Source organism: Scatophagus argus, chromosome 18 (genome assembly GCF_020382885.2).
Source record: "Scatophagus argus isolate fScaArg1 chromosome 18, fScaArg1.pri, whole genome shotgun sequence".
NCBI lineage: Eukaryota > Metazoa > Chordata > Actinopteri > Scatophagidae > Scatophagus > Scatophagus argus.
The window spans coordinates 80,483-107,504 of NC_058510.1; the positions used below are offsets into that span (position 1 = coordinate 80,483).

The 27,022-nt window shown below is 43.7% G+C and overlaps 1 protein-coding gene and 1 long non-coding RNA gene across 6 annotated transcripts in view; both read left to right on the forward strand.

Moving 5' to 3' along the window:
- Positions 1 to 2,096: 2,096 nt before the first annotated feature.
- LOC124049468 lies at positions 2,097 to 4,185 on the forward strand. Its single transcript, XR_006841409.1, has 3 exons — positions 2,097 to 2,197; positions 3,173 to 3,276; positions 3,373 to 4,185. It is a non-coding gene; the product is annotated as an uncharacterized LOC124049468 (long non-coding RNA).
- Positions 4,186 to 6,966: 2,781 nt separating this feature from the next.
- Positions 6,967 to 27,022, forward strand: part of LOC124049462 (piezo-type mechanosensitive ion channel component 2-like) — a 37,463-nt gene continuing 17,407 nt past the window's right edge. The window contains exons 1-29 of one of the 5 annotated variants that reach the window (XM_046371136.1): positions 6,967 to 7,512; positions 11,319 to 11,417; positions 13,251 to 13,358; positions 13,448 to 13,490; positions 15,988 to 16,108; positions 17,377 to 17,599; positions 17,693 to 17,906; positions 18,277 to 18,427; positions 19,602 to 19,775; positions 20,300 to 20,414; positions 20,947 to 21,338; positions 21,659 to 21,776; positions 21,867 to 22,117; positions 22,356 to 22,504; positions 22,616 to 22,694; positions 22,789 to 22,883; positions 23,037 to 23,233; positions 23,320 to 23,477; positions 23,564 to 23,740; positions 23,953 to 24,066; positions 24,164 to 24,364; positions 24,443 to 24,647; positions 24,953 to 25,054; positions 25,518 to 25,695; positions 25,771 to 25,857; positions 26,050 to 26,206; positions 26,289 to 26,385; positions 26,462 to 26,627; positions 26,728 to 26,817. In XM_046371136.1, the coding sequence (XP_046227092.1) occupies positions 7,449 to 7,512; positions 11,319 to 11,417; positions 13,251 to 13,358; positions 13,448 to 13,490; positions 15,988 to 16,108; positions 17,377 to 17,599; positions 17,693 to 17,906; positions 18,277 to 18,427; positions 19,602 to 19,775; positions 20,300 to 20,414; positions 20,947 to 21,338; positions 21,659 to 21,776; positions 21,867 to 22,117; positions 22,356 to 22,504; positions 22,616 to 22,694; positions 22,789 to 22,883; positions 23,037 to 23,233; positions 23,320 to 23,477; positions 23,564 to 23,740; positions 23,953 to 24,066; positions 24,164 to 24,364; positions 24,443 to 24,647; positions 24,953 to 25,054; positions 25,518 to 25,695; positions 25,771 to 25,857; positions 26,050 to 26,206; positions 26,289 to 26,385; positions 26,462 to 26,627; positions 26,728 to 26,817 (4,325 nt within the window). In that variant the 5' untranslated portion in view covers positions 6,967 to 7,448. Of the gene's footprint in view, positions 7,513 to 11,318; positions 11,418 to 13,250; positions 13,359 to 13,447; positions 13,491 to 15,987; positions 16,109 to 17,376; positions 17,600 to 17,692; positions 17,907 to 18,276; positions 18,428 to 19,557; positions 19,776 to 19,795; positions 20,062 to 20,299; positions 20,415 to 20,946; positions 21,339 to 21,658; positions 21,777 to 21,866; positions 22,118 to 22,355; positions 22,505 to 22,615; positions 22,695 to 22,788; positions 22,884 to 23,036; positions 23,234 to 23,319; positions 23,478 to 23,563; positions 23,741 to 23,952; positions 24,067 to 24,163; positions 24,365 to 24,442; positions 24,648 to 24,952; positions 25,055 to 25,517; positions 25,696 to 25,770; positions 25,858 to 26,049; positions 26,207 to 26,288; positions 26,386 to 26,461; positions 26,628 to 26,727; positions 26,818 to 27,022 lie in introns of those variants that run through there. The other 4 variants (XM_046371137.1, XM_046371138.1, XM_046371139.1 and 1 more) reach the window with 4 other exon arrangements.

Below are 27,022 nucleotides of genomic sequence, written 5' to 3' on the forward strand. Positions count from 1 at the left end.
TGGAGGACCACAGCGAGCTGGATGGCCAGGAGACCACCACCATTGCAGGAGAGCACCCACACCAGAAGCGCACAACACTCCCAGCCTGGGTAAATAACGTGGCGCTATTCGCACACATTCAGCTTCAAACCACTCAAATTACTGGCCCGAGTTGAGGGGAATCGTTGTGGGCTTGTAGGGGGTTTGGTCGCGATGCACCCCTCTTGCAGCTAAGTACCCTTGTTGCTTACTTTAGAAGTGATACTATAGTTAAAATAGTAAATCAACATTTTTACCAAGATTTGAGGCCCAGGAGGCCCTCCTTTCATTAATCTCAAATGATTTTAGTCTGATTGCTTATACTGGCTATTTTCTGTCCCCTGTTCTGGAGAGACTGAGGGCCACTTCGGCTCAGCCGGAGAGTGTCGGATCAGATCAGAATTCCTTTATTTATCCCAGAGGGGATTATTTATTTATTTTATCATAATAAATCTTGTGTAAAGTTTGAGCTGACTTGTGGTTTCTTAACTCTGCTCAAGAATTAGAATTTAGAACCTGCAGTTTGTTTAATAGAGTCCTAGGCTCCACAACCTGGGCAGTGTTGTCTACCTTTTACTTAACACATTTTATCTAAATTATATTCTTAAATCACGAATTTTCCAACCTCGCCACAATTATCCTCTGACCAAGGTGGGATTAAGTCAGCGTGCACTATGATATGATCGCTAGTAATCAATTCTGGCCTAACGCAAATAACACAAGCCTATTGATTACTACGAAGTGGGAGAGCACAAAGATCTGGAAGCTGAGAAGGGAATAGAAATAAATTCATATAAAAAGTCATTTTGGTTGGACTATAGTGGTGGTGAGGAGCTGGAAGATCCCAATGCTTCACACAGTTCAGAGAAGTATATCCAAGTAAACTGAGCTGAAGTACTGCAACTTTCACAGTAGCACACAGAGTATACATACAAGAAGTTTTTGAATTCATGTGAATGACACACACACTAGCTCGCTAACTTTAGCTTGTAGCTGCCTACCTTACATTCAGACAAATGTCTTCAGAAACTTAATGTGTTTTGGACAAAATACAAACAAAACACCAGCAGTGTGCAGCCTTTATCACTGTGTGTCACTGTCCGATGATGTCATCACTCTGAGCCCTGTAGTTACCATCTGATGAGCCCTCCAGCTGTCAGGTGAGGGGCTGTATGGGAACAGAAGGTGGTGTGGGGGTTTAGCCCAGAAAGACAATCTAATGTAATCTGGTTTGGATTCAGATGGGGGGGAAAAGGTGATGATGATTATGGTGGTGGTGAGTGTGCAGGTCAGAGGAGAGTGGATCAGAAGGCGTCACTGATGCAGACCAGGTAACGTGTTGATGGTGGATTCTGAACTGGGAAGTTCAGTTTGTATCACACACATGCAGACCAGCAGAGTACTGCAGTAAGTATCACTAGCACTTTTATTACACACTAGCAGTAATACTACCACGACCAGCATCTGCTACTACTACAACTAAAAATGTCATTTCATTTGTAAAAAAATCTGTCAATAAATCAGCAATAAGAGCAGAAGCTCTTGATTGACCTGAGAGCAGCTGCACACTCAACTAAAACCAAGACACTGAGCTTCAGATACAGAAACAATAACTGATCTAAAATCAAAAATTGATATGAGGTGGAGACATTACTGATAACAGCCGATGATGACGATGATGATGCAGTAGTCCTGCAGCAGGAAACACCCCGCTGCAACACACACACACACACACACACACACACACACACACACACCGGGCTGCAGTGTGATGTGTGATGATGCTCTCTTTCTCTCTCTCTCCTTTTCTCTCTCTGATCGTCGATAATAAACTGATATCAATCAGTTCCATCTAATGATCTCCTCCTCCTCTTCCTCTACAGCAGATCAAACCATCAGCAGATTTTTACCTGTCCTCGTGCAGGACGCTCGCCCTCTTTCTCCCAGTGACGGACGCTTTTTTTTTTTACTACGTCATCCCACTCGACTACGCACCGCGTAAAAGCGGCGTAGCCGTGACGTCGTGACGCACGCTGCGAGACAGCGCCGTCTTTTTTCTTACTCGATAACTGTTATCGTTACTAAACAAAGTAGTAATGATATTCATGTAGTATTTTAACTTTCATACATGTACTACATTTACTACTGCTGCAGTGAGGAGAAACTGGATCCCCACCCTGTATGTACTGCGTGCGTGTGTGTGTGTGTGTGTGTGCAACTTACCAGTACATTGAAGGCAGTCATTAATCCAGACAGAGGAGGAAGAGCAAGAGGAAGACAGTGTGTTAATTGTTGATGTTCAACTTAAAATGATACACGAGTTTGCAGATTTAAACTACTTCCTGTTGCAGAGAATCGTCTTTATATTTTCAGCCTCTCGAATTGAACTAATCTCAGATCAATAACTGATAGATAAATTCCAAAGTTGTGTCTCTTTGTTGTTGCTTTCAATAATTTTGAATCAATATTTAAAGCAAAATAATACATCTGATCAGAGGGTGTTTTCCTCTTCAAACATTGAATGGGTCTTAACTGAGTTAATATTATCAATATCACAACCTGATTCAGACAGAAAACACTGAAACAAAAACACACTGATTTACAGACAAACCAGAAGTTCAGTAGTTTTAATGTCTACAACAAAGACGAAGTGACTTCACTCCTCACTAACGTGTGGTGTGGAGATACAAACACACCATCACAGAGGATGTGACACCTTCATCAATGTCAGCATCAGACAGTTCCTCGTGGGCTCACTGGCAGAGAAAACAAACGCACCTCATTCAGAAAATGACAACATGATGAAGTCCTGTGATGATGGACATTCATCTTTCATCTTAACTACGTGACATTTCTCCCAACCCACAAGTTGATTTTTGATTTTCGACTGAAGTGTTTCCCTGCTGCATTGATAGCTGGCAATCTGATCATGTCACTCGGTTCACTGCACCTTACATTCTACTTTATTTTGCACAACATTAAACTGTTTATTTGTTGTATATACACTTTTTATATTGCCTGTATATATATTTTATATTGCCACTTTTTGTATTGCTATTTTTAACATTTTGTATCTTATTGTGTATATTGCCGCACTGTAATTTCCCAGCCTGGGATCAATAAAGTATGTCTATCTATCTATCTATGTGATCAGATTCAACTCTCAATAATCCACCAATCAGAACCAAAAGAAGAGTCAGTGGAAGGTTGGACAGCTCAAGTTTTCTCTTTGTTTGTCTCTAGTTTGTTTGTCTGCCTGTAAGTAAAATTCACAATGTGACATTTCAGGGCCTCTGTAGTGCGTGTGTGTGTTAAACACTGACCCAAACACAGCTTTGTCTTGTTGGTCCACAGAGCAAAAACATGAAGATGAATGTTTACTGACATGAGAGCAACATGACAGGCTGCATACAACATGTGAGGATGACGATGATGATGATGATGGAAGATGGATCAGACAACAGCGACATCGCTAAACAACAACTAACATAACACACACAATACAACAGCACACAATAAGTTGACATCATACATGAATGTGTAGTTTACCTGTGCAGTTTGTTGAGATGTGTTAGCGATGAAGATTAAAAAATACAGTCCATTAAAGTGGTTTTTGTTGGTTTTATTGTCTCTGTGTCTCCTCCAGGCTGTTGTTTGGATGGATTAGTGATCTGTACACATGAGGCCCCGCCCACAAAGATTAACACACACACGCAAGCACATACACGCACGCACACACACTCACACACACACACAGCTGTTGATCAGTGGGTGGGGGCGGGGCTCACAGCTGTTTAGAGCCACTCAGTCATGATGGGCTCCTTGCGGAGCATTGTGGGATTTGTAGTGTTTGTCATCATCAGACAGGACTGTAATTGCAAGACCTGCTAATTCTGTTTGAATGTAAGCTAATCAAGATATCATCTCCTGTCTGCCCCTGACAGGACGATACCTGATGAGCTGTTACAAGGTCTCATTGTCCTGATGGCTTTAACTGACTCTGTCCTGCTATTGGTTCACTAACACGCCCACATGTTGGTTTTAGCATGTAAGCATCATCAGATTAGCAACAACATTCTTCACACCATTCCCTTTAAAGTAGAAGTAGAAGGAGCAGTCAGATGACAGGAACTCATTGTGTTTGTGATTGTACAACAACAGCTAAACTCTGCTCATAACATACAGTCACTACGCACTTTATATGTTTTACACACTCGGTTCACTGCACCTTACATTCTACTGTATTTTGCACAACATTACACTGTTTATTTGTTGTATATACACTTTTTTATATTGCCTTGTATGTTACTATTTTTAACATTTTATATAGCTTATTGTCTGTATTGCTGCTGCTGCACTGTAATTTCCGAGCCTGGGATCAATAAAGTATATCTATCTATCTATCTATCTATCTACTGAACTCATCCTCACCTCCCAAACCCAAACAAAATGGCATGAGGAGCTGAGCAGCTGATTGTCTGATTTTCCTGAATAAAAAACTTCCCTTCCTCTCCTGTAGCAAGTGAAAAGAAAACCAGTCTGTAAAACCATCATGACAACAAACACACACTTCACTGAAATTCTCTTCGGCTACACACTGAGTTCACTCATAAGTGGATGAGATCTGGACTCTGGAGATGCTGTTGAAGGACCAAATACCTGCCCTGTGATCCAGGTCCTACTCTGGAGGACCAAGGGCCTGTTATTTATAGATACATTACTGTGACAACTGATCATGTGCGTCCACTCACAGACAAAATATTAAGTGGACAGAATCTACAGGTTTAAAAAGTGATACCTTAAACCTGAACTCTTTCTAATGTCCAGCAGGGTGCGACTCCACCAGTTTGTATTCAAGCTTTTGAGAAAATAGGTCAACTTCTCAGTTGATTTATGATCTCAGTGAGTGGTTTCCTGATGAGTTTATGGTCTCAGTCACTGGTTTCAAGTCGTCTTCAATACAGCATCATGAGCACTGTAAATCATGGAAACATTTAGAATCAAACAGAACATGAAGCAGGATGTCCTCCACAGCTGCTCATCATGTCCAAATATGGTCACTTCTGGCTCCAAAAAACTAGGATGGCATGGCTTTAAGACTTCAAAACAGCAGTCCACTACCATGGCGGCTCTGTCCATAATTTATAATACATTCTATGATCCAAATCCAGTTTTACTTCCTGTTCTGCTAATATGTCTTCAATACAGCATCATGAGCACTGTAAATCATGGAAACATTTAGAATCAAACAGAACATGAAGCAGGATGTCCTCCACAGCTGCTCATCATGTCCAAATATGGTCACTTCTGGCTCCAAAAAACTAGGATGGCATGGCTTTAAGACTTCAAAACAGCAGTCCACTACCATGGCGGCTCTGTCCATAATTTATAATACATTCTATGATCCAAATCCAGTTTTACTTCCTGTTCTGCTAATATGTGACTGCTACTAAATCAAACTCCACATTCCTGTGCTTTATTCATTTTTCTGTTGACTGTGTTTGGACCCAGTGTGATCTAACATAATCACATAACTCACTTCACTTCAACAATTTCCTGCGGGATCAATAAAGTTCTTATCTTATCTTATCTTGGCCGTGGCCAAGAGGTTGGAGAAGCGGCTTGTGATCGGAGGGTCACCGGTTTGATTCCCCCACCGGACGGGCAGGAAAAATTTGGGTGTGGTGGAGTGATTAATGCGAAAAATGCTCCTCCCCTCCATTAGCCGGCTGATGTGCCCTTGAGCAAGGCACTTAACCCCCCAATATGCTCCCCGGGCGCTTGATGCTGCCCACTGCTCCTGTGTGTGTTTCACTGCATGTAATTTGCCGGGTGTTGCATGTGTGTGTTCAACTAAGGATGGGTCAAATGCAGAAGACGAATTCAGTGTGTGTATGTAAAAACATATATACTGTCAATAAAGCTGATTCTTAACATAAAGCTGATTCTTCTTCACATAATGACATAATGTAAAACGTTTGGTCCTGGGTTCTGCTGATGTCATCAGATCTCCAGTCTCTGTCAGTGAGGTCTCATCCAGTCCACACTGAGGATGTCTTGTATTTTGTCTCAGTTGCTGGCACAGGATGTCAAATGTCTTTAAACATGATTACAGACTGTGTAGTTTTATTATTTATCAGGGGTTCAGGATAACACAGAGATATTTATCATTTTATTTGAGTATTAAAAATCAGTTGTGTTTAATTTCATCTCAGAGATATCAGATGTGAAAAATAATGAGGTGTTTCCAGACTGTAAGTTAAAAGAAGGGTTAACAGTCAGAGATGAAGGCGGGGAACCGGACTGGACCGCTTCTGTCTGCTCTGGTTGGTGTTTCCCTCCTCGTTATTGTGTTTGTCTCCCTCTGTTGGTTGCTATCATCAAGTGCAGCTTTAACATTCAGTTAAAAGAAAAAAGACTTGACCAATCAGTTGGACTGGAAGATCATCGGTATCTCTGCAGGTTTGGGCGCTTGGGATTCAGTGAGGTTAGATAGTCCAGCTCATAAGTGAAGGGTGAACAGTTCAATCTCCCAAAGCAGCAGAATAAATCTGGGTCAGGTCCTTAACCCCAGCTGCTCCGTGGCCAAGAAGAGCAAATAGCGGACTGCCAGAGGATCCCAAGAGATCCACCAGACTCTTAAAGTAGGACTGAGCTGAGCTGAGATTATTAACAAACAAAAGAAGAAACTAATGAAAGCTGTCCACACTTTTGGCCACATATTATAGATAAATTAATTGACAAATAATTACTTACTGTTTGTTTTATTTAGTCCTAGGGGGCGTGGTCTCATTGTCACAATTTGAATTGAGCTGCTCCTCATCCTGTCTCCTGATTGGCCAAGGCAGCTGGCAGTCATTTGGAGGGCGGGCCTATGGGCTTCTGTTGGTCTGATCGCGAGTCAGTTTTTGAGTGTTTTTGAGCGGAGATTGAGGAGGAGGAGAAAGAAGAAGAAGAAAAGAAAAGAAAAAAGTTAAAATATCCTCAAGACTGCGACAAAAGAAGATAAACAAGAAGAAAGAGAAAAGGGAAAAAGGAGACGAGGAGGAAGAAGAAACGGACCAAAAGAAACTTCAGGATTTGGTGTTTCTGCTCTCCAGAAAAGACCGACAGACATTAGAGACAGGCAGGCAGAGAGACTGTCTGGAGGACGGAGAGACTCAGTCTTCTGACTGTGGTTGATCTTGAACTGCCAGTGAGACACTCAGCATCCGTCTGTTTGTGCGTCTCAGAGGACCGGGGATGACACCGGCTGGTGTCGCCGCCCTCAGCCGGACCCACGGCTACTCCTGTGGGCACTCAGAGCTCTGACAGTCCGCTGCTGCAGCGAATGAGGGGACCAGAACCAAAACTGGACCTGGACTAGCTGTGGATCTGTAAACCCGGATTAAAGAGACCGGAGTGGAATTAAGTGGATCATTGCGGTCAGGATGTCCTCCGAGCTGGCTGTAGGTTTGGTCTTCAGGGGTCTGCTGCCCCTCAGCCTGACTGCAGGTAAGATCCGGTTTGGGTCTTATTTTTGTTTTGTTTTTTTCACTGGAGCAGCTGCAGAAAGTACTCACATAAACATACTAATACCACACTGTAGAAATATTCAGTTACAAGAGTAAAGACCTGCACTGAAAATATTACTGCAGTAAAAGTTTTAACAGTACATCACCCTGTCTCATGTGTTTAATGAATTACTTTATGAATACGGACAGAGTATCATGAGATTATTATTTCTGATCAAGTCAAACACGTAACTTCAGGAAGATGAAATACAGAATCAGGCAAAATAAGCTTTAAGAACACAAATACAAGCCAAACACAAAGGATCAGTTTTGGTATTGATTAGTTTGAGTATTGATAAATCTGCAGAGAGTTGAATTTCACTGTTGAAAAACGTGTAATTTTAAATCAGTGCAGTCAGTGAAGAAGCTGATTGGTGATCAGTTCAAACCAAAGACGTACTGCTGCTGGTTCAGTTCAGAGCTGCTGGTCTTCACTAAAGTTCAGCAGGACTGATCACAGTGTCAGACAACAAAAAGTCCCCCTGAGCTTCTCGTGACGTTTCTTCATTTGGTTAAAGACTATGGTATCCTTTAGTGATGTCACAGCAGAGTGACAGGACCTGTATGTATGTCCATGCTGGTTGACACTGTTAGTATTTCCCAGTCAACCCATTGGGCTTTGTTAACAGTAAGCTGGCTGCTGGAGTTTTACAAAACTTCCAGGATGATCCAGGACCTTCCAGGACAAATTACTGTAAACCCTAAATAGAGTTTTTGGGTGGAATTTCCCTTTAAAACAGCTTCACATTCCAGAGAAAAGGGGAGGTGTGTGTGTGTGTGTTGACATACTGCTAACCACACACACAAACATACACACAGCCAGATGTTGTTACCTGAGAGAGTGGAACCGATCTGTGTGTGTGTGTTTGGGGGATGGGATGGGGGGTGGAGGGGGGAGGCACTCTTCCTGTCTGTCCACCCTCCCCACACACGCTCTGTTTACAGCTCACTGTGTGTGTGTGTGTGTGTATGGGAGGAGGAAGACGTTCATCTTCAGGCAGTTACGAATCTGTCAGATGAAAAAGTTTCTGTCTAAATTGAAACTGAACCACAGCACTGAAAACCTGCACAACTCTGTGTGCCCGTTCAAATGCGATTGTGTTCACATGCTAACATGTTCACATGTTATCATTTTCACATGCTGACATACCAACATGTTTCCATCATGCTAACATATTTCCATCATGCTGACATGTTTTCACCATGATAACATGTTTCCATCATGCTAACATGCTAACATGTTGACATGTAGCTGTACAGCTGAAGGATTCATTATGATGAATGGCTATAAGCAAAGCTGAGTACAGATACTTCAGAAACTGGATGAATACTTGAGTACTTCAGTACTTGCTGCGTCTGTCACTTGATGTTCCAGGTATATGGATCTGGGTGTGTCAGTCATGGTCACAGTGTGGTCATGTGGTGCACGTGACACTCAGCTGTAACTCAGACCCACAGTGTTAATGTGCCTTAACTCCAATGGACTCCCAATGGAGGTCTTATCACTTTGCTGCTATTTTCAAAAGTGTTTCAAACCTTCAGTTTACAGTTTAATGACTCAGATCTTTCTGCACCTGAAGCTTTGTGGTGTTGTAGCGCTCAGAGTCTGACATGTTTCTGCAGACTTTTTCATCTTCTGGGGGTTTTAGACTTTTGTTTAGTGTGTTAAACACTCCAGGTTGTGTTGTCTGGAGACTTTAACTGCGATCAGAACATCAAACCAGACGTCTAGATGTGAAGTATGAAAGTACTGCATTCACTGTAGGATTGAATACAGAATTAGAAGTAAAAGTACTCTCTGCATGTGTTTACACGTCCTCTGTGTGTGAGCTCTCTGTTCATCACTCAGTTCTCATTCATCACACCGTCAATAAGCAGGATTTACAAGGTTTTCGTCTGACAGAATGTGTGTGTGTGTGTGTGTGTGTGTGTGTTTCAGTGTTGATTTATTTCTGCATGCTGTGTTTACAGTCAAGTTAAATGTGCAGACAGTAAACACAGAAAGTCAGCACAAACTGACTTCAGGTCAGTTACTGAAGATGAAGTCTTATTGGATTATCTCACACAGCAGACTGGATCAGATGATTAAACCTGCACAAAATCTGATTGGATACAAAGCAGTTTATTTCAGATTCAGAGTGATTTCATCTCAAATCAATAGCAGCATCAACTGTCATCTGCAGTAACAATAAAAGTTTTATTTCTGCTGCAAAGCCTGCATGGTTAGCCGGGTACGTGTACAAAAACTAAAAAGTACTTCCACTTCTTTCAAATGAACAGAAGTGCAACAAGCCATCAGCTTACCTTGAGCTTTGTGCTCAGTTCACAGTCAAAAGGAACAAATGTGCTGCCAGACCCACAGACTGGTCTCAGACCGTTTCTGAGAGTGTGACACTGGTACCACTATGTAAAGAAAATTGCAGTATTACCTGTCACATATCCGAAGAGTTCATTTTCAAAACCATGTAAAAGCCTTCGTTACAACAAACAAACTGACTGCACACACACCAAAAACTTGATTTCAGATTCAAACAGACATGGAGGTTTTGGAACTCAGATCCAGCCGTGAGCTAACAGTGTTAACCCTTTAAGCCAGAGGGGTGTGAGAGAAGGTGCACACAAGCAGAGATGCATAGCAGCAATAATAATACTAGAAATATTGTAACTGTAGATAATGATAATGAAGTATACAGGAGGTACCACGGTGATTATGATAGCAGTATTCATAACAGTAATAATGGTAGTAGCTGTACAGAGTAGTAACAAAATTAAAATAGATTATGACTAAACAGTAATAATCACAGTAAGTTTCAAATAGGACCACAGCAGGAGGTCCAACCATGATCAATGAGAACCTGAGAGACGAGAAAGCACAAGGACTCCAGGGAATAAGTTGAGTTAGTGATATGCATTAATGGGACATAAATGTGTGCAGATGGAGAGAAAGAAAGAGCTCAGTGCGTCATGGGAGGGCCCCCGGCAGTCTAAGCCTATAGCAACATAACTAGGGACCAGGCTAGGTCAGCCCTAACTATAAGCTTTATCAAAGAGGAAAGTTTTTAGTCTACTCTTAAATATAGAGAGGGTGTCCGCCTCCCGGACCGAAACCGATGGTTCCATAGTAGAGGAGCTTGATCCCTAAAGGCTCTGGTTCCCAATCTACTTTTGAGGACTCTAGGAACCACAAGTAGTCCTGCATTTTGGGAACGCAAAGCTCTGGTGGGATAATAGGGTACTATTAACTCTTTAAGATAGGATGGTACCTGACCGTTCAGGGCTTTATAAGAGAGGAGGAGAATTTTAAAATCTATCCTAAATCTTACAGGTAGCCAATGTAAAGAAGCCAGAACAGGAGAAATATGATCTCTCTCTAATTTGTAGTGTACTGCAGTACCTTTAATAGGGCAAACAGAGCAAATCACAGCGAGGCTTTGTACGAACGTTTTGCAGTGTTTAACAGAACGTTAGACAGAACAGCATCTGTTGTTGGATGTCGATCAGAGTCAAATGGCTGCTGCGTGTGCACAAACTCTCAGCTGTAGTGCATCACAGTGAAGCACCACACTGAATGAACTGGACCTAACTGGACCTCATGCTGTCTGACAGCTGAGGCCGAATATACGTCCAGGGTCAATGCAATGGGATGTGAACGAGCCTAACATCAGTATACCAGATTATCATTGAGTGCTAATTAATTGTTAACTGACTATTGTTAACTGATTCATGTATTGATTTATGTATTCACAGCTTGTGTGTTGCGGTATAACGGATTCTCTCTGGTCTACATCCTCCTGCTGCTGCTGCTGCCCCTGCTCCCCGAACCATCCGCCTCCTCCTCCACCTCAGGTACAAACACTGATCAATACATCAAGAACTGTTTTCATCCACATTTTACAGATTACAGCATGCACTGGGGAGGTTTGCAGCCGAGTGTGAAGCAGCTGGGATGAGAATCAGCACGTCCAAATCTGAGGCCATGGTTCTCGACCGGAAAAAGGTGGTCTGCCCCCTCCAGGTTGGAAGAGAGTTCCTGCCTCAAGTGGAGGAGTTTAAGTATCTCGGGGTCTTGTTCACAAGTGAGAGAAGATGGGAGTGTGAGATTGACAGGCGAATCGGTGCAGGGACAGCAGTAATGCAGTCGTTGTATCGGTCCGTTGTGGTAAAGAGGCAGCTGAACCATAAGGTGAAGGTCTCAATTTACCAGTCAATCTACGTTCCTGCCCTCACCTGTGGTCATGAACTTTGGGTCATGACCGAAAGAACAAGATCTCGGATACAAGGGGCTGAAATGAGCTTTCTCCGCAGGATGGCGAGGCGCTCCGTTAGGGATAGGGTGAGGAGCTCTGTCACCCAGGAGGAGCTCGGAGTAGAGCCGCTGCTCCTCCACATCCAGAGAAGCCAGTTGAGGTGGCTCGGGCATCTGTTTCAGATGCCCTCTGGACGCCTTCCTGGGGAGGTGTTCCGGGAGGAGGCCCCGAGGAAGACACAGGACATGCTGGAGGGACTATGTCATTCGGCTGGCCTGGGAATGCCTTAGGAAGAGCTGGAGGAAGTGTCTGGGGAGAGGAAAGTCTGGGCATCCCTGCTCAAGCTGCTGCCCCCGTGACCCGGTCCCAGATGAAGCCGAAGAAGAAAGATGCATGGATATATGAAACGTTAGAATGAAACACTAAACTGATAAATGCTTGTATATCGCAGAGCTTTATATCTGAGAATAATAAGACAAGCAGAGGAGATAAGAGAGCTTGGAATTGCTGTTCTGAGATCAGTCTGAACTCAATATAACTCAACATTGGTTCTGTGGGTTGAGCCATCACATTTCTGTGAATGAAAAATAAACCCCGAATACATTATGTCCTTTATTTAAACACAAGCTGATTACGTGTTTCACTGATGACATCATCATAATGACACGTTTTTTGGTGATGATATCATACCTGCTGTGGCTGACAGACACAGGAATGCACAGTGTTGTCATTAATGTCAGGAAATAGACCAGACCTGACCTGCCTGTGTGCCTCAGGCAGCACACACACACACACACACACATGCACACACACACACACACACACAGGTGAAGACAATATGTATGTGAGTTGTTTCCTGGAGGATCTTCCTGAGGAAACATGGAGAATAGAGGATCAGGAGGGTTGGGGGGTTTAGAGGTTGGGGAGAAGTATGTTTCTACAGCAAGCATGATGACTCACCATGTGACATCACTTCCTGTGTTGATGTGGTTTTTGGAAATTTGCAGGAAACCAAACAATCGCTGTGATTAAACCTGTTTATATAAGTTTAAGTACAGGTTTATGTAATACAAGTAGAGCTGTTTACTCCAGTTTATAGTACAGCGGAGTAAAGTTACACTACAGTGAAGTACAGAAAAGTACCCTGAGTAAACTGTACTCTACTGTGTACTTAATCTCCTTCTTTAAATATTTTCATTACTAACAGAAATTTCATTCATCATTACCAAAATAAGAGTCATGTTTTACCTCCTTCACTGTGATGATGTCCTGAAAGTGTGACAGACAGGGGATGAGACAGCAGACAGTGGCTCACCTGAGCTGATGCTACCTGTCAGAGGCACAGCTCTGTTTAACTCTTTGTTCTCCAAGTCAACATCACTTCTGGTTCTTGATTTTTCAAATGTAAGTGTACTGTGTGTGTGTTTTCTAGGTAACACATGTCGCTGTGTGACGGCGGTGTGTGTTTCCAGTTTCCTCTTCCTGTTACTGCAGTCCTTCTTCCAGCTGACCACCGCAACCTTGCAGCCCGAGTACAATTGTGAGATACACCTGTCTGTCTGATTACCTGTCTGTCTGATTACCTGTCTCTCTGACTACCTGTCTAACTCTACATCTGTCCGTCTGCAGGTACGTCGTGGCAGAAAGCTCTCAGTCAGCTCGGCCTAGTAAGGTAAGAATGACATCATGTGTCCACCTGTTTACAGACAGACAGACAGACATTGCTGTCTCTCCAGCACTGAGTCAGCAACACACACACACACATGCACACACACACACACACACCACATATCTGCAGTCTGTCTTTGATCTTATTCAATAAAGTTTCAACTGGAAGTAGAAACAGCTGTGTGTGTGTGTGTGTGTGCGGTTGGTTTATATCAGTATGATTATTTACTTCCCTGATACGAGTGCTGCCATCTTGTACTGGTTACATCATTTGGAGTCTGTGCAGTAGTGATCAAGAGGTGGACTTGTGGTATCAAGTTCCCACCCACACACCCATCTGAGCTAATCAGGAGCAGCAGCTGTCACTCATGACATTTCAGAAACTTTTTATAGCATCAAATAACTGATTAAAATGAAACTGTTCAGAAACATCAACAAACATCAGTGTGATAACCATATTTGGGAAAATTTTGTCTGACTTGTACTTTGAGTTTTTAGTTTGGCTCATGTCCCATCTGCTAACATGGAGGGGGAGGAGCTTATGAGCTGTACTGGTGTTGATTTTGACCCAGGTGTCGTCCACATGCCTAAACCAGTGGCTAGAAACTTAGCGCTTTGCTTTCGCACTCCTCCATGTAGAAGTTGGCCACAGTGGGTGACACCGGTGAACCCATTGCTTTTGTCTGTAGAAACCTACATTGTATTTGAAATAGGTGGTTATAAGGCAGAGGTCCAGCAAGGTGCAGATCTGATCCGGGGTGACATTAGTTCTGGTGTGTAGGGAGTTGTTCTGCTGTAGTCGTTTTTTGACTCTTTCCACTGCCTTGGTTGTGGATATGCGGGTGAAAAGTGAAGTGACATCAAAGAAAAACATGGTTTTATCCAGGGCTAGTTTAAGTTCCTGGGCTTCGTTTGTGAAGTCCCTAACGAGTGTTTCCCACCAGTGGACCTAAAATGGTGACAAGGTGGTGGAGTTTATAATGATAACAATGGGTCTGAGTGGGACTCCTTCCTCATGTATCTTGGGAAGTCCATATAGAATAGAATGGAATAGAATAGTCTTTATTGTCATTGTACATGGTTCAACGAAATTGAGGTATACAAGGTGTGGTATCCCCGGGGTGAAGGCTGTAGTAGACTGGGTGGCTGGTGGTTTTGTCCTTTGTCCTAAACAATCTGTGACTTTCTTCTTGTAATTGCTTGTTGGGTCCTGTTTCAAGATTTCGTAAGTGTTGCAGTCACTGGAGAGTGAGAATATTTTTGCGTTGTAGTCAGTTGTGTTGAGGACTACAGCGCATCTCCCCTTGTCGGCTGGCAGTATTGCGATGTTCTGGTCTTTGCTCAGGGATGCTATGGCCTTCCTTTCCTGAAAGGTGAGATTGTAAGGAGGTGCCCTTGTATATACAGATCTATACTATGTATACGGACTTTTTGCATTTCGTTATTTATTGTTATTTTATTCTCTTTTCCTGTGTATGTCTGCTGCACCAGATGCCAAAACAACTTTCTCGTAGGTGGAACCTACCTGGCAATAAAGTTTTATGATTCTGATTCTGATTCTGAAGTTTTCTGAGGTGTTTTTGCACTGAAGAGGGCTGCTGATACTTTCATCCTGATCTGTTCTGCTTCAGGTTGTGCTATATGGTTAGTTCTTATGGCTGATTCTGTGGCAGTGATGAGTTCTAATATGGACAGTTGTTGTGGGGATATTCAATTTTCAGTTCAGTTTCAATTCAGTTTATTTATATAGCACCAATTCACAACAAAAGATATCTCATGACATGAGAGTGTGGTATCATCCTGTTCTGCTCCAGATAGTTTGGATGTTCAACAGAATTGTATGCTCTTGTTTGAAGAATTTGGAACTTCTTGGTTTACCCTTCCTTACCAAAATAAGAGGACAAGGAAGTACAACATCACTGACATCTGATCCTCAGAGTGTGTGTGTGTGTGTGTGTGTGTATGTGTGTGTGTGTGGCAGACAGCAGTCTCTCTGTCTGGCTTACATGGCTCTGCAAACACCTACACACACCAATAAACGTAGTAACACACACACAGGAGGACTTGTCCTCTGCAGTCAGTTAACTGAAACATGTTGATGAAATAAAGGAGTGTTGCATGGAATATGCTTTAATTTAAATCAGTATGTCAAAGATCTTCTACAAAGACAGCTGGGATTCTATTTCATCATGTGGATCGTATGTTCTGGTTGTTTTAAAGGATATAAAAACCCGTTATTTTATGGTAAATTTTCTTTTTTTTTTCTTTAGTTCTTATTTCTTTTTTTTATTAATTTCATTATTTTTGATTTCCTTTTTTAATATGCCTTTTATTGATTTGCTTCAGTGATTTTATATATTTTTAGTTGTGTATTTTTTTTATTATTTGTGGTTCTATTTGTTTTTTTAAATTTAATTATAGTTATTTATTCATTTATTTGTCTTTAATTTCATCTTGTCGTGTATTATTTCATTAATTTCCAGTGATTTATTTTACGTCAGTCTGACAGGAAGTGATGTGGGCTCTGCAGTACGACACATGTTTCCAGATGTTGGTGTGCTGATCGTTGGTCTGCTGACCTGGAGGCTGATTGTAAGACTGAACACGGACACACACGCACAGGTAACACACACACACACACACATACGCACACACACACACACTAATGAAGCAGGTGTAACCTCATTAAGTCGTCTCCTCTTGTTTCTTAACGAAGTTTCCTGTCTATTAGTGTGTAACTCAGTAAGCTATTTATTAACTGTAATTTGTTTATGTGACTCCATCAGGACACACACACACACACACACACTCAGGGGTATAATGATTAGGTTTCAGGTTCAATCAGTGTGTTAGCCGTTCTGTCGAAGTCTGTTTGTTAACATGAAACCAGACCAGCAGACAGCAGCAGTGACGGACTATCAGGACACAGATCCTGCTCCTCCTCCTCCTCCTCACTCTTCGTCACTCCAACAAACCAGTGTGTACAGGTGGAGGATGATGACACAGGTGGACAAAGTGAGTGAGATGAGTTCAGGAGAAATGAGTCCCCTGTGATGTTATTGTCTTCAAGTTCCTATTCTTCACACTCTTACATTAACGTGAAGCATCTTTACAGACTCAAAGAGAGAAAGATAACAGTGCAGTGGTGAGTTAAAAACATGAAGACATAAATGAAGAAGAGTTTTTGTCACTGAAATGTTGATCAAAGACCTCCTCCTCTTCAGTTAGTATCATAAACTGTTTTAAAGCTCCTGTGCTTCAAGTTGCAGCCTGAGGATAAAGTACACTGCTCAAAAAAATAAAGGAAACACTTAAACAACACAATGTAACTCCAAGTCAGTCACACTTCTGTGAAATCAACCTGTCCACTTAGGAAGCACCACTGATTGACAATCAATTTCACCTGCTGTTGTGCAAATGGAATAGACAACAGGTGGAAATTAGCAAGACAACCCCTATGAAGGAGTGGTTCTACAGGTGGTGGTGACAGACCATTTCTCATCCTTTTTGGCTGATGTTTTGGGTACTTTTGCATTTTGTCAGTGCTCTCATCCCTAGAGGTAGAATGTGGGGGAGTTTACAACCCACACAAGTGGCTCAGGTAGTGCAGCTCCTCCAGAATGGCACATCAATGTGAGCAGTGGCAAGAATCATCCATGTCCAGAACATGGATGATATACCAGGAAACAGGCCAATACACCAGGAGATGTGGAGAGGGCCATAGGAGGGGAGGTATACTCTTTTTCCTCAGCATGTTCCACCTGCTGCAGTCTGGACATTAACCTCACATCATCCACAGTCCCTCTGATGACGGGACTTTAGACCATCAGACTCATGAAATGAGCTGCAGGACTGACAGGAGCTTAGCTGACAACCAAACTGTTTTTCAGCCACAGCAGGAGGAGCAGCAGGCAGAGGAGCAGCGGGTGGAGGAGGAGCTGGTCTTTGAGGAGGACTCTGTGCTCAGTGAAGAGGAGGAGGAGCATGAGGAAAGCGGCAGGAACAGGATTCTGGTCGAACTGGAGTTACTGGTTGGTAAAACCAGGGAGATGGTGGGAAACATGATGACAACTGGAGGGAAAGTCCTGCTGACGGCTCTGCTGGGGCTCACAGGTGAGATAAACACAGACAGGTAACCAGGACGGGACTTCCTGGATCCTAACTCATCATGAGAACATAACCCCCTTCTCTCTTCTCTCTCTCTAGGTATCATCTTCCCCTCTCTCTCCTCCCTCCTCTATCTCATCTGTTTCCAGATGTTGTGTACTTGGTGGGCCTGGTCAGGTCAGGTCCCAGCACTCCTCTTCAGGTGTGTGTCTGTGATGTCACTGCTCTACTCCTCCTGCCACTTCTTGCTTATCTACTGCTACCAGCTGCCTTCGCTGCAGGAGGCGTGGCCTCCCAACCGCACCTCTGCCAGGTAACACACATACACGGCTCCACCATCATGCAGCTCCAACATGTGACACATCATCTCTATTATGTAGAAAAAACAAAAGGCTGAGAAGAGGAGGAAACAGTAGGTGGGTGGAGGAGTGAGTTAGAGGCTTGTGTTTTATAATTACAGGTTCATTTCAACACAAACTCTTCATGTAAACCAGCAGTTAGTGTCTGACTACAGGAAATCAGATCTGGGTTCAGTTTTCAGTTTTATGCTGCCCCTGCTATTTGTGTCACTGTGGTAGCGATAGTCCCAAATGTCCACACATATGTAGACACTGATATCTATCGGTGTATGTAGAGTGTGTTCTGGGCCCAGTATGATGACTGATTGACTGTTTCCTGTTCAGCGTGTTTGGCCTGGTCCAGGTGTTCTCGGTAGACTGTGCTGCCCCCTGGAGTCTGCAGGTGAACACTGAGCTCAGCTGGTTTCACTTCAGCAGTCCCCTCATGCTGCTGCTGCTCTACAATACTGTGGCCACTCTGTGGAGGAACCAGGTGGTGAGGATGACATCACACACTGCGTGACTTCATCACTGCACACATGATGTCAACACAACAGTTATGGTGTCTATGTATGATTTCATTCGGTTGTCAACATGCCATGTGATGTAACTGCTGGATGTCATGGGGGCCAAAGGCCTTATTACATAAATATCCTGAAAACTGATCCCAGTTTAGGACAATATTTACAGTAAAGTTAGCTATTACAGAATTAAATAATTAGGACCCTTATTTGGGATGGCAGACCCCATCCTGAAGTGCCAAAAATGGCAGTACTGCTGTTCTCAGGTCTGTGTGGCAAAGAGGAACAACATCCATCCATCCATTTTCTATACCGCTTATCCGTCAGGGTCGCGGGGGAGCTGGAGCCTATCCCAGCTGACTACGGGCGAGAGGCGGGGTTCACCCTGGACTGGTCGCCAGGCAATCGCAGGGCCAACACACAAAGACAAACAACCACACACTCTCACACTCACACCTAGGAGGCAATGTAGAGCAGCCAGTTAACCTAATGTGCATGTTTTTGGTATTGTGGGAGGAAGCCCGAGAACCCGGAGAAAACCCACGCAGGCACAGGGAGAACATGCAAACTCCACATAGAAGGGCCCAGACCGGGACCCGAACCTGGAACCCTCTTGCTATGAGGCGACAGTGCTAAAAGAGGAACAACATGAACATTGAAATATGATGACTGAAAGGCCACTCAGACTGAAATTGTTGGAGATGCAACATTAGCCTGTTAGCTTTAAATTTCCATGATCAGGTATTGATAGATGGTGATCTTCTTTGTTGACACATTGATGCCTCTGACTAACTGAAGCCCAAACTGAATGCCTTCCTTTCCCTTACAGCAAGCTAGCTAACCACTGACAGATGAAGTGAGACGGATGTTGTCATGGATACAGACTGTAATGACAGGACGGAGTCTAAAGTTCTAGTCAGAGTTTATTTAAATTAAGATACACAGCCATAACTTTAGGAATTAGTCTGTAGTAGGAATATTGAATTTTTCTTGTCTTTGAAATGTAAGACAGGACACACAGTTGGCAAAAAAAGTGAGGTAGAGAAAGGAGTTAGTGTAACATTGAGCATTTTATTGTGTAATACTTACGGTGTCGTGACTTCAGTTCCTCAGGTCCCATTGACTGATGGGTATTGCATGTTTCTGCAGCTGATGAACTGCAACAGCAAGCAGGATTTGCAGAGAGCAGAGTCAGCAGTCAGTGAGAGCTGTGATATCATGACCGCCACCAGCAACCTGAGTGATGAGCTCAGTGCTGACATCACAGCAGAGAGGCGGAGGGAGTTGTGGAGAAGAGCTCACAATCGACCAGAGTACAGAGACGTAAGGAAACATAAAACATCTGACGTGTCAAAATGTGTTTTAATGTGTGTGTTGTTGTGTTGTGATCAACAATCAGATTAACGGGGATTAAAGTCCAACACCTGACTTGGATGACCCTAATAATCAGCTGGCACTAAAGCGTTCCACTAATTCAACACAAGATCAAGCAGTCAAGATAAATGTGTGTGCACACTCTTCCTAAGAGAGAGCAAAGGAGTCCACCATGGCCAACAACAGACGAAGAGAACAGAGCTCACTATGAGAAATTCAGAAAACAATCAGACTGGTGATAAACTGCTGCATAACATTTGTCTATCAACATCAGCTTTTGATATTACACAAAAATTAAACACAGTCTGTAATCTTTATATAATTTTAATTATATAATTTTAATTATTTTTTTATTTAAATTGATGAATTTGCTTTATGGAACTAAATCAAACGAAAATTGATATAGACTAAATGCACCTGATAAAACTCCTGTGGTTACCATTAAAGCTGTCTGTCTCTCTGTCTGTCTCTAGGTGCTGGGGTCATCAGCCAATGACAGTGCCTCTGACTCTCTTGCCCCACCAACCCAGAGCACGGGCCTGGGATTGGATGTTTACTCTCTGCCTCACTACTCTCTCAGCCAATCAGGTGAATTTGTTGTTTGGATCCCTGCAGAGTGAAGATGTTCTGATCAGTGTGGTCTTCATGAAGAGTTCTCACTCCTCCTGGCTCCTTAGTTAAATCCAATATAGATGGATTGTGTGGAAGCCTATGAGAAAATTTGCCTCAGTAAACCGTTTCCTGGTGAATTTGGTTTCAAGTCTTCTTCACTACAGCGTGATGGGGGGTGAAACCTTCACGGGGCTGAACAGATAGCAGGAGAAATGTGACAGGCTGTGATTGGAAGAGGGAAGAATGACATAGTGGAACTAAAGGATTGCAGGAAAATGCTTAAGAATTGCACAAAGAGATAGCCTTCCTGATTGAACTTTCGCTAAGCTTTTTAATAAACACAGATCGAGTAACAGACGTGTGTGTTCTGACTGCATTATTCAGTCAGTAATGATGATGACGATGTTGCATATCAGGTGTGTTGAATTTTTTTGTGCTGATGAAGACGTTTGATATGCAGTTACACCTAGTAACCCCTGGTTCTGTTCTGCTCTACTGTGTGCTGCAGACACGTTGGAAACATGTGCTTTTGAAGGAGATGGATGGGAGGAGGAAGATGTGGAAGAAGAGGGAGTGAGGAGAAGCAGTGAAGAGGGAGTCAGTGCTGCCTCGATGGCGTTCAGCTTCCTCCTCAAACAGAGCTATATCTGCGCTCTGATCGCCATGATGGCCTGGTCCATCACATACGTGTCCTGGCTGACATGTGTCCTGCTGCTCTGGTCGTGTGTCCTCTGGATGACACGAGAGCGTCGCCACTACACGCTGATGTCATCGCCCTGGCTGGTTGCCTACGGTAACCTGCTGGTTATCTTGCAGTATATCTACAGCTTCCCCTCTGTGCAGGAAGTCCCTGGACTGTTCCCAAGAAAAGATGATCCTCCAAGGGAGCTTGCCTCCAAGGTACTTCTGCTACTACAACTACTGTGACTGCTACTATGACTGTTCCTACTGTTAGTACTATTCTTACTACTACTGCCACTACTATGAGTACTCTTACAACTGGTGTACCAGTGGGTTAGGTACTGCTGTAGTACCAGTACAGTGACTACTATTACCAGTATTATTATTACAAGTGCATTTACAACCTGAATGGTTTGATTGATCATCAGATTGTGTTGTTGTTGTTGATGTTGCTGCTGATGTTTTCGTTGCTGATGATGATGATGTTGATGTTATTACTGATATTGTTGTTGTTGAAATTGTTTTTGTTGATGTTGCAGTTATTGTGTCTGTTGACCTTCTGGCTACTGCTGCGTCAGGCATTGACTGAGAAGAGAGACGGACAGAAAGACAGGCAGACAGACACACATCTGTCTACCGTCACTGTCCACATGGATGGTAAGGTGGCCTGTCTCACTGACCAGCCGCCTGTCTGATGATCACCTTTCTCACTGCCTGATCACCTGTCTGTTGTTTCACGTCCTCCAGAGGAGCAAGGGCCAATTGGAGATCTGGAAGAGAAGAAGAAGGAGGTGTCGTATGAGGAGGCGCTGCTCCTGCAGGGAGGAGGAGGACGAGTTAAGATGGAGGCTCTGGTTGCTGTGGTCAGCAGGATGTTTGTTAAATACTGGATCTACGTCTGTGGGACGATGTTCTTCTTTGTCAGTTTTGAGGGGAAAATTGTACTCTACAAAGTCATCTACATGGTTATGTTCCTCTGCTGCGTTGCCCTGTACCAGGTGATACTGCAAGTACTACGAGTACTATTATTGTATATAATACTACTACTACTGTACTGATAGCTCCCCTGTTCCTCTGCTCCAGCTTCGTGTGACTGTTTTTCTGAGTTAGTGAAGCCAGATAACGAAAACCCGGCTACGCTGAACTTGTTTCATAGTATGTGCCTCTGGTTTTAAATGTAGCCTAGTTTTCAGCATCTACCTGTCTGTCTGTTTCCATCTGTCTGTTCCTCTTTAGTTGAACTATGAGCGTTGGCGCACCTTGCTCAGGGGTTTCTGGGTAGCTGTAGTGGTTTACTCAATGCTGGTTCTCATCCTGGTCTACACCTTCCAGTTCCCCTCATCCCCTCACACCTGGAGCTACTACAGTGGACTCAGCACTCACAGGTACACACAGGTGCACTCTGATGTGTCTGTCTCTAATATGTCTACTGACTCTGATGTCTAGTGTGTCCAAAGTCTTTACTGTCTCTTAAGTCTCTGCTGTTGCCTCTCCAGGTTGGAGGATGTTGGTTTGGAGAAGTTCTCAGTTCCGGTACTCTTCACTAAGATCTTCATCCCTGCTGCGTTCCTATTGGTATTCCAACACATTTCTACAAAACACTTGAGTGTTTCTTCCTTTTTCCTTCCACTTCGTTTCAGTAAAAGTTGATTTTGTTGTTGATTTGCAGGTGTGTATTGTACACCTGCATTACTTTCACGAGCCGTTCCTGCGGCTGACTGACCTGAAGACTGTGGTGAACACACACAACAGCACTATCACCAGGTAACCCACACACCTGCCTGCATGTCAGAGGTCAACTAGTCCCCAGACTGCTGCAACTGAAGAAGGTGCTGCTGATCTTGACCTGTGCCTACCTGTCACCCTCCAGTTTCCCCCAGGGATCAATAAAGTATTTCAGATTCTGATTCTTTGCAGGTTGGTCCACTCTGATGGTAGTCTTTTTGATCTGTCAATGGGCGGAGCCACTCAGCTTCTCCTCGAGGAGGGGAAGAGAGGGGGACAGAAGGAGAGACAGGAGGAGACAAATAGCCAGTGGATAAAAGAGGAGGAGGATGAAGAGGAAGACCTCTGTGATGTGTTTCATGGGGAAACTCTGTCAGACCACATGACGGGTAATAACACTTCATCATCGCCATCATCATCACATGACAGAATCACTGAGTGTCAGTCAGGAAGCAGACTCCTTGTCTCTTCTCAGTGCTGGTCTCCTGGAGGTTGGTGGTGGATCGTCTCTCTGTTTTGTTCTTGCGCCTCCTGCTGTCCCTGCAGCGCCTGCAGCACCTCCTCTGGTGGCTTCTGGAACTTCACATTGTCAAGATTGTGTCCTCCTACATCATCTGGGTCTCTGTGAAGGAGGTCCGAGTCTGGTCTCCCCAGGGTCATTTAGACTGTCTGTCTGACCTGTCTGTTTCTATCTGATCTGTTGCTCTCTCTGTCTCCAGGTGTGTCTGTTTAATCTGGTGTTTGTGCTGTGTGTGGGCGTGGCTCTGCCCTGCAGGACGTGGCGCCACGTCCTGTCAGGAGTCTGTACAGTTTGGACCTGTGTGGTGACCGTCTGTAAGATGTTGTACCAACTCAATGTTGTCCAGCCAATCAAATACTCCTCCAACTGCACCATGGTAACCATGACAACAGTCTGTCTGCCTGTCTCTGAGATTAGGGTTGTGTGTAATCATGCCCTCTGTGAACCGTGTGTCTCTGCTACAGCTCCAGCAGCTGACAAATTGCAATAATTACCTGCATACACCTGTTCTTTTCACCTCACACTCCTGTCTCACCTGTCCCCCAAATCCCCCTTGAGAGTGCTTATGATTTATCCTTGTTTCTGTAGCCTGGGAACTCCAGCACCGACCTGTCGCACTCAGTCTTGTACTCTGGTCCAGTTGACCCTGCCGAGTGGGTGGGGCTTCACAAGACAGAAGGAAAGCTGCTTGATTACCTGAGGGTGAGGTGTGACATCACAGACTATCTCACCTTAACCAAAAACTACTGTAGCACTGTTAGGTCTGACACATTAGCATTATGCTAACCTGTCTCTACAGTGTAACCTGATGATGTTAGGGCTGTTAGCCTTTGAGGTGACAGTTTACAGACACCAGGAGCTCTACCGTCTCCGCCACAACAAAGTCCCGCCCCCCACCAGAACGCTGTTTCATGACATCACAAGGCATCACCTGGATGACAGTGTGCTGAGCTGTATTAAGTACTTCCTCAACTATTTCTTCTACAAGTTTGGACTGGAGGTGAGATGCACACATATTGATGTAGCAAGAAACTAACCTCTTCCTGATTAAAACCATTCCCACACTCCTCCTCCTCAGACTTGCTTTCTATTGGCTGTGAATGTGATTGGTCAACGAATGGATCTGTTTGCTGTAGGCCATGCCTTTGGCCTCATCACTGTAATATCACGTCGCACCAGGAAGAGCATCGCCTTGGTTTGGCCCAAGTACTGCTACTTCCTGTCAGGCATGTTATGTTTCCAGTACCTGCTGTGTATTGGATTCCCTCCTGCTGCCTGCAAAGGTACAAACTCACCTGATGTCACCATGATAGGATTATTTATTTTGCAATTAAGTTTACAATACATTTAGAAAATCCATAATGTTGTTTTCACTGCTAAAATTAAACTAGATATGGCAATATTTGTCTTGCTTCACATCTCAGTACAGGACCTCAGTCTGTACAGCTTCCATTCAAACTAACTATTTTAAAACTAAAAAGTAGGATTAAGACAAAAAATATCATATGTTGTATAGAGAACAGCTAAATTTCTTGAAAAATGTATGAAAATATCAAGATTTTGTAATCGCAAGAACTTGTCTTTTCAGATTATCCATGGAGACCTCCGTCCTCCAACATGGACTCCAATGTGGTGAAGTGGCTTTTCCTCCCTGATCACCTGACACCACCGAATCCGCTCTTCCTCCTCTGTAAGAACTTTGCCACTTCGCGGCGCCAGCTACATCAAAATAGTTTACTAGTGTAACAGTAGTCCAGCTCAGCATTGCCTTTCATTTTTGTGGATCTTTCTTGTTCTGCCTTTTGCTTAGTCACTCTCTTCTTTTCTTCTTACCTTCTTCAGTCATTTTGCCATCTGCTGAGCTCTGTTCTCTTGCATGTTCACCAGCTCTCCTGGTACTATAAACACTTCCTGTGCTCCAAGACCCTGGTCTAGTCCATGCAATCCCAGCTCAATGCTGCATAACTAACTGAGCTAACAAACAGCAGTTAAGAATCAAAACTCAGTGACACCCCCAGATGTTTCCTGACCAACTTCAGAATGAAATGGGAGGTTTCAATCAGAAAATGTCAAATCTACTGGACTGGAGCTGAGATGTACACCATCACACTATGTTTTCTGATGTTTTCATCCTGTGTCTCCTGAATTTTCAGATGATTTCTTACTCCTCCTCGGGGCCTCTCTGCAGCTGCAGGTGTTTGAGGAGGAGCTTCAGCCATCAGTTCAGATGCTTGCAGGAGACAACTGTGAACTGGATGGAGATGACGGACAGGTCTCTGACCCAGTAAGACGACTTCATCTCAACCCGGTGCCTGACTTTATGATGTGCAGGTAAACTGTCCACCTGTCTGTCTGCCTTGCCATCTGTCTGTCTACCTGTCTGACCTCTGATCTCTGTATATGTAGGTCTTACCTGGACATGATGAAGGTGATCATCTTCAGCTACATGTTCTGGTTTGTTCTTACCATCATCTTCATCACAGGGACCACCAGGTTAGTGGGTGGAGCCAGAACTGAAAAAAAAAGGAAATCTTTATGAAATCACCATTGGTGGAGTTTCAGATTTAAAGAACAAAAGTTTATAAAACCAGAATATTCAGGATTAAGTCATAAAATATGGGATTGCATCCAGACTTTTCTCCTGTTATTGCATGGGTTTCCACATCTTTCTGCTTCCTGTTCCAGGATCAGTATCTTCTGTATGGGTTACCTGGTGGCCTGTTTCTACTTCCTGTTGGTGGGTGGAGACCTGCTGCTGAAACCGGTCAGATCCATTCTGGTGTACTGGGACTGTCTGATTGGCTACAACATGTTCGTCATCACCATGAAGAATATTCTGTCGGTAAGATGCATCATCATTGTCATCATCAACATTATCATCAACATCTTCATAATCAAGTGAAACTGGCTGTGTGTCTGTCCAGATCCTGGCCTGTGGTTTCATTAAGTCGCTGGTGTTCAATCACTGCTGGCTGATTCAGCTCTTCAGTTTGGCCTGCACCATCAAAGGATACACCAAACGTATGTTAACAGTTTGCCTGTCTGCCTACCTGTCTGTCTGTCTGTTGTTGATGTACTGACATGTCACTTCCTGAAGCGGAGCAGCAAAGCAGTAAGCAGTGTGAGTTGCCAAGTGATGAAGCAGGGATCATCTGGGATGGAGTCTGTTTCTGTTTCCTGTTACTCCAGAGAAGGGTCTTCAGGAGTCACTATTTCTTGTATGTGGTCCTGGACCTGCAAAATACACAACTACTGGCCTCTAGGTACACATTTGCACATACACATAAACACACACACATCAACTCACACACAGTCGCATCATGTTAATGTTTGTGTGTGTGTGTGTGTGTGTGTGTGTTGCAGGGGGGCAGAGCTGATCGAGGCATCCACAGTGAAAGCTGTCAGAGCAAGACTGGAGGTAGAGAAGACATCCATGGACATGCTAAAGAGACAGTAAGACACACTCACAGCTGCAGTCAAAGACTCAGCCTTGAGATGAGTCAGGACTGAGTCCCAACAGACGTGCGACCGGGGGAAGTCCACGTCAAAGCAGCACCAAGACAAGTCAATAACAAGATGAATTAGAGGACACTGAGACAAGTTCAAGTCAGAATGCTCTTATGAAGCTTAGGATGGAGATAATTCTGTGGTAAAATGA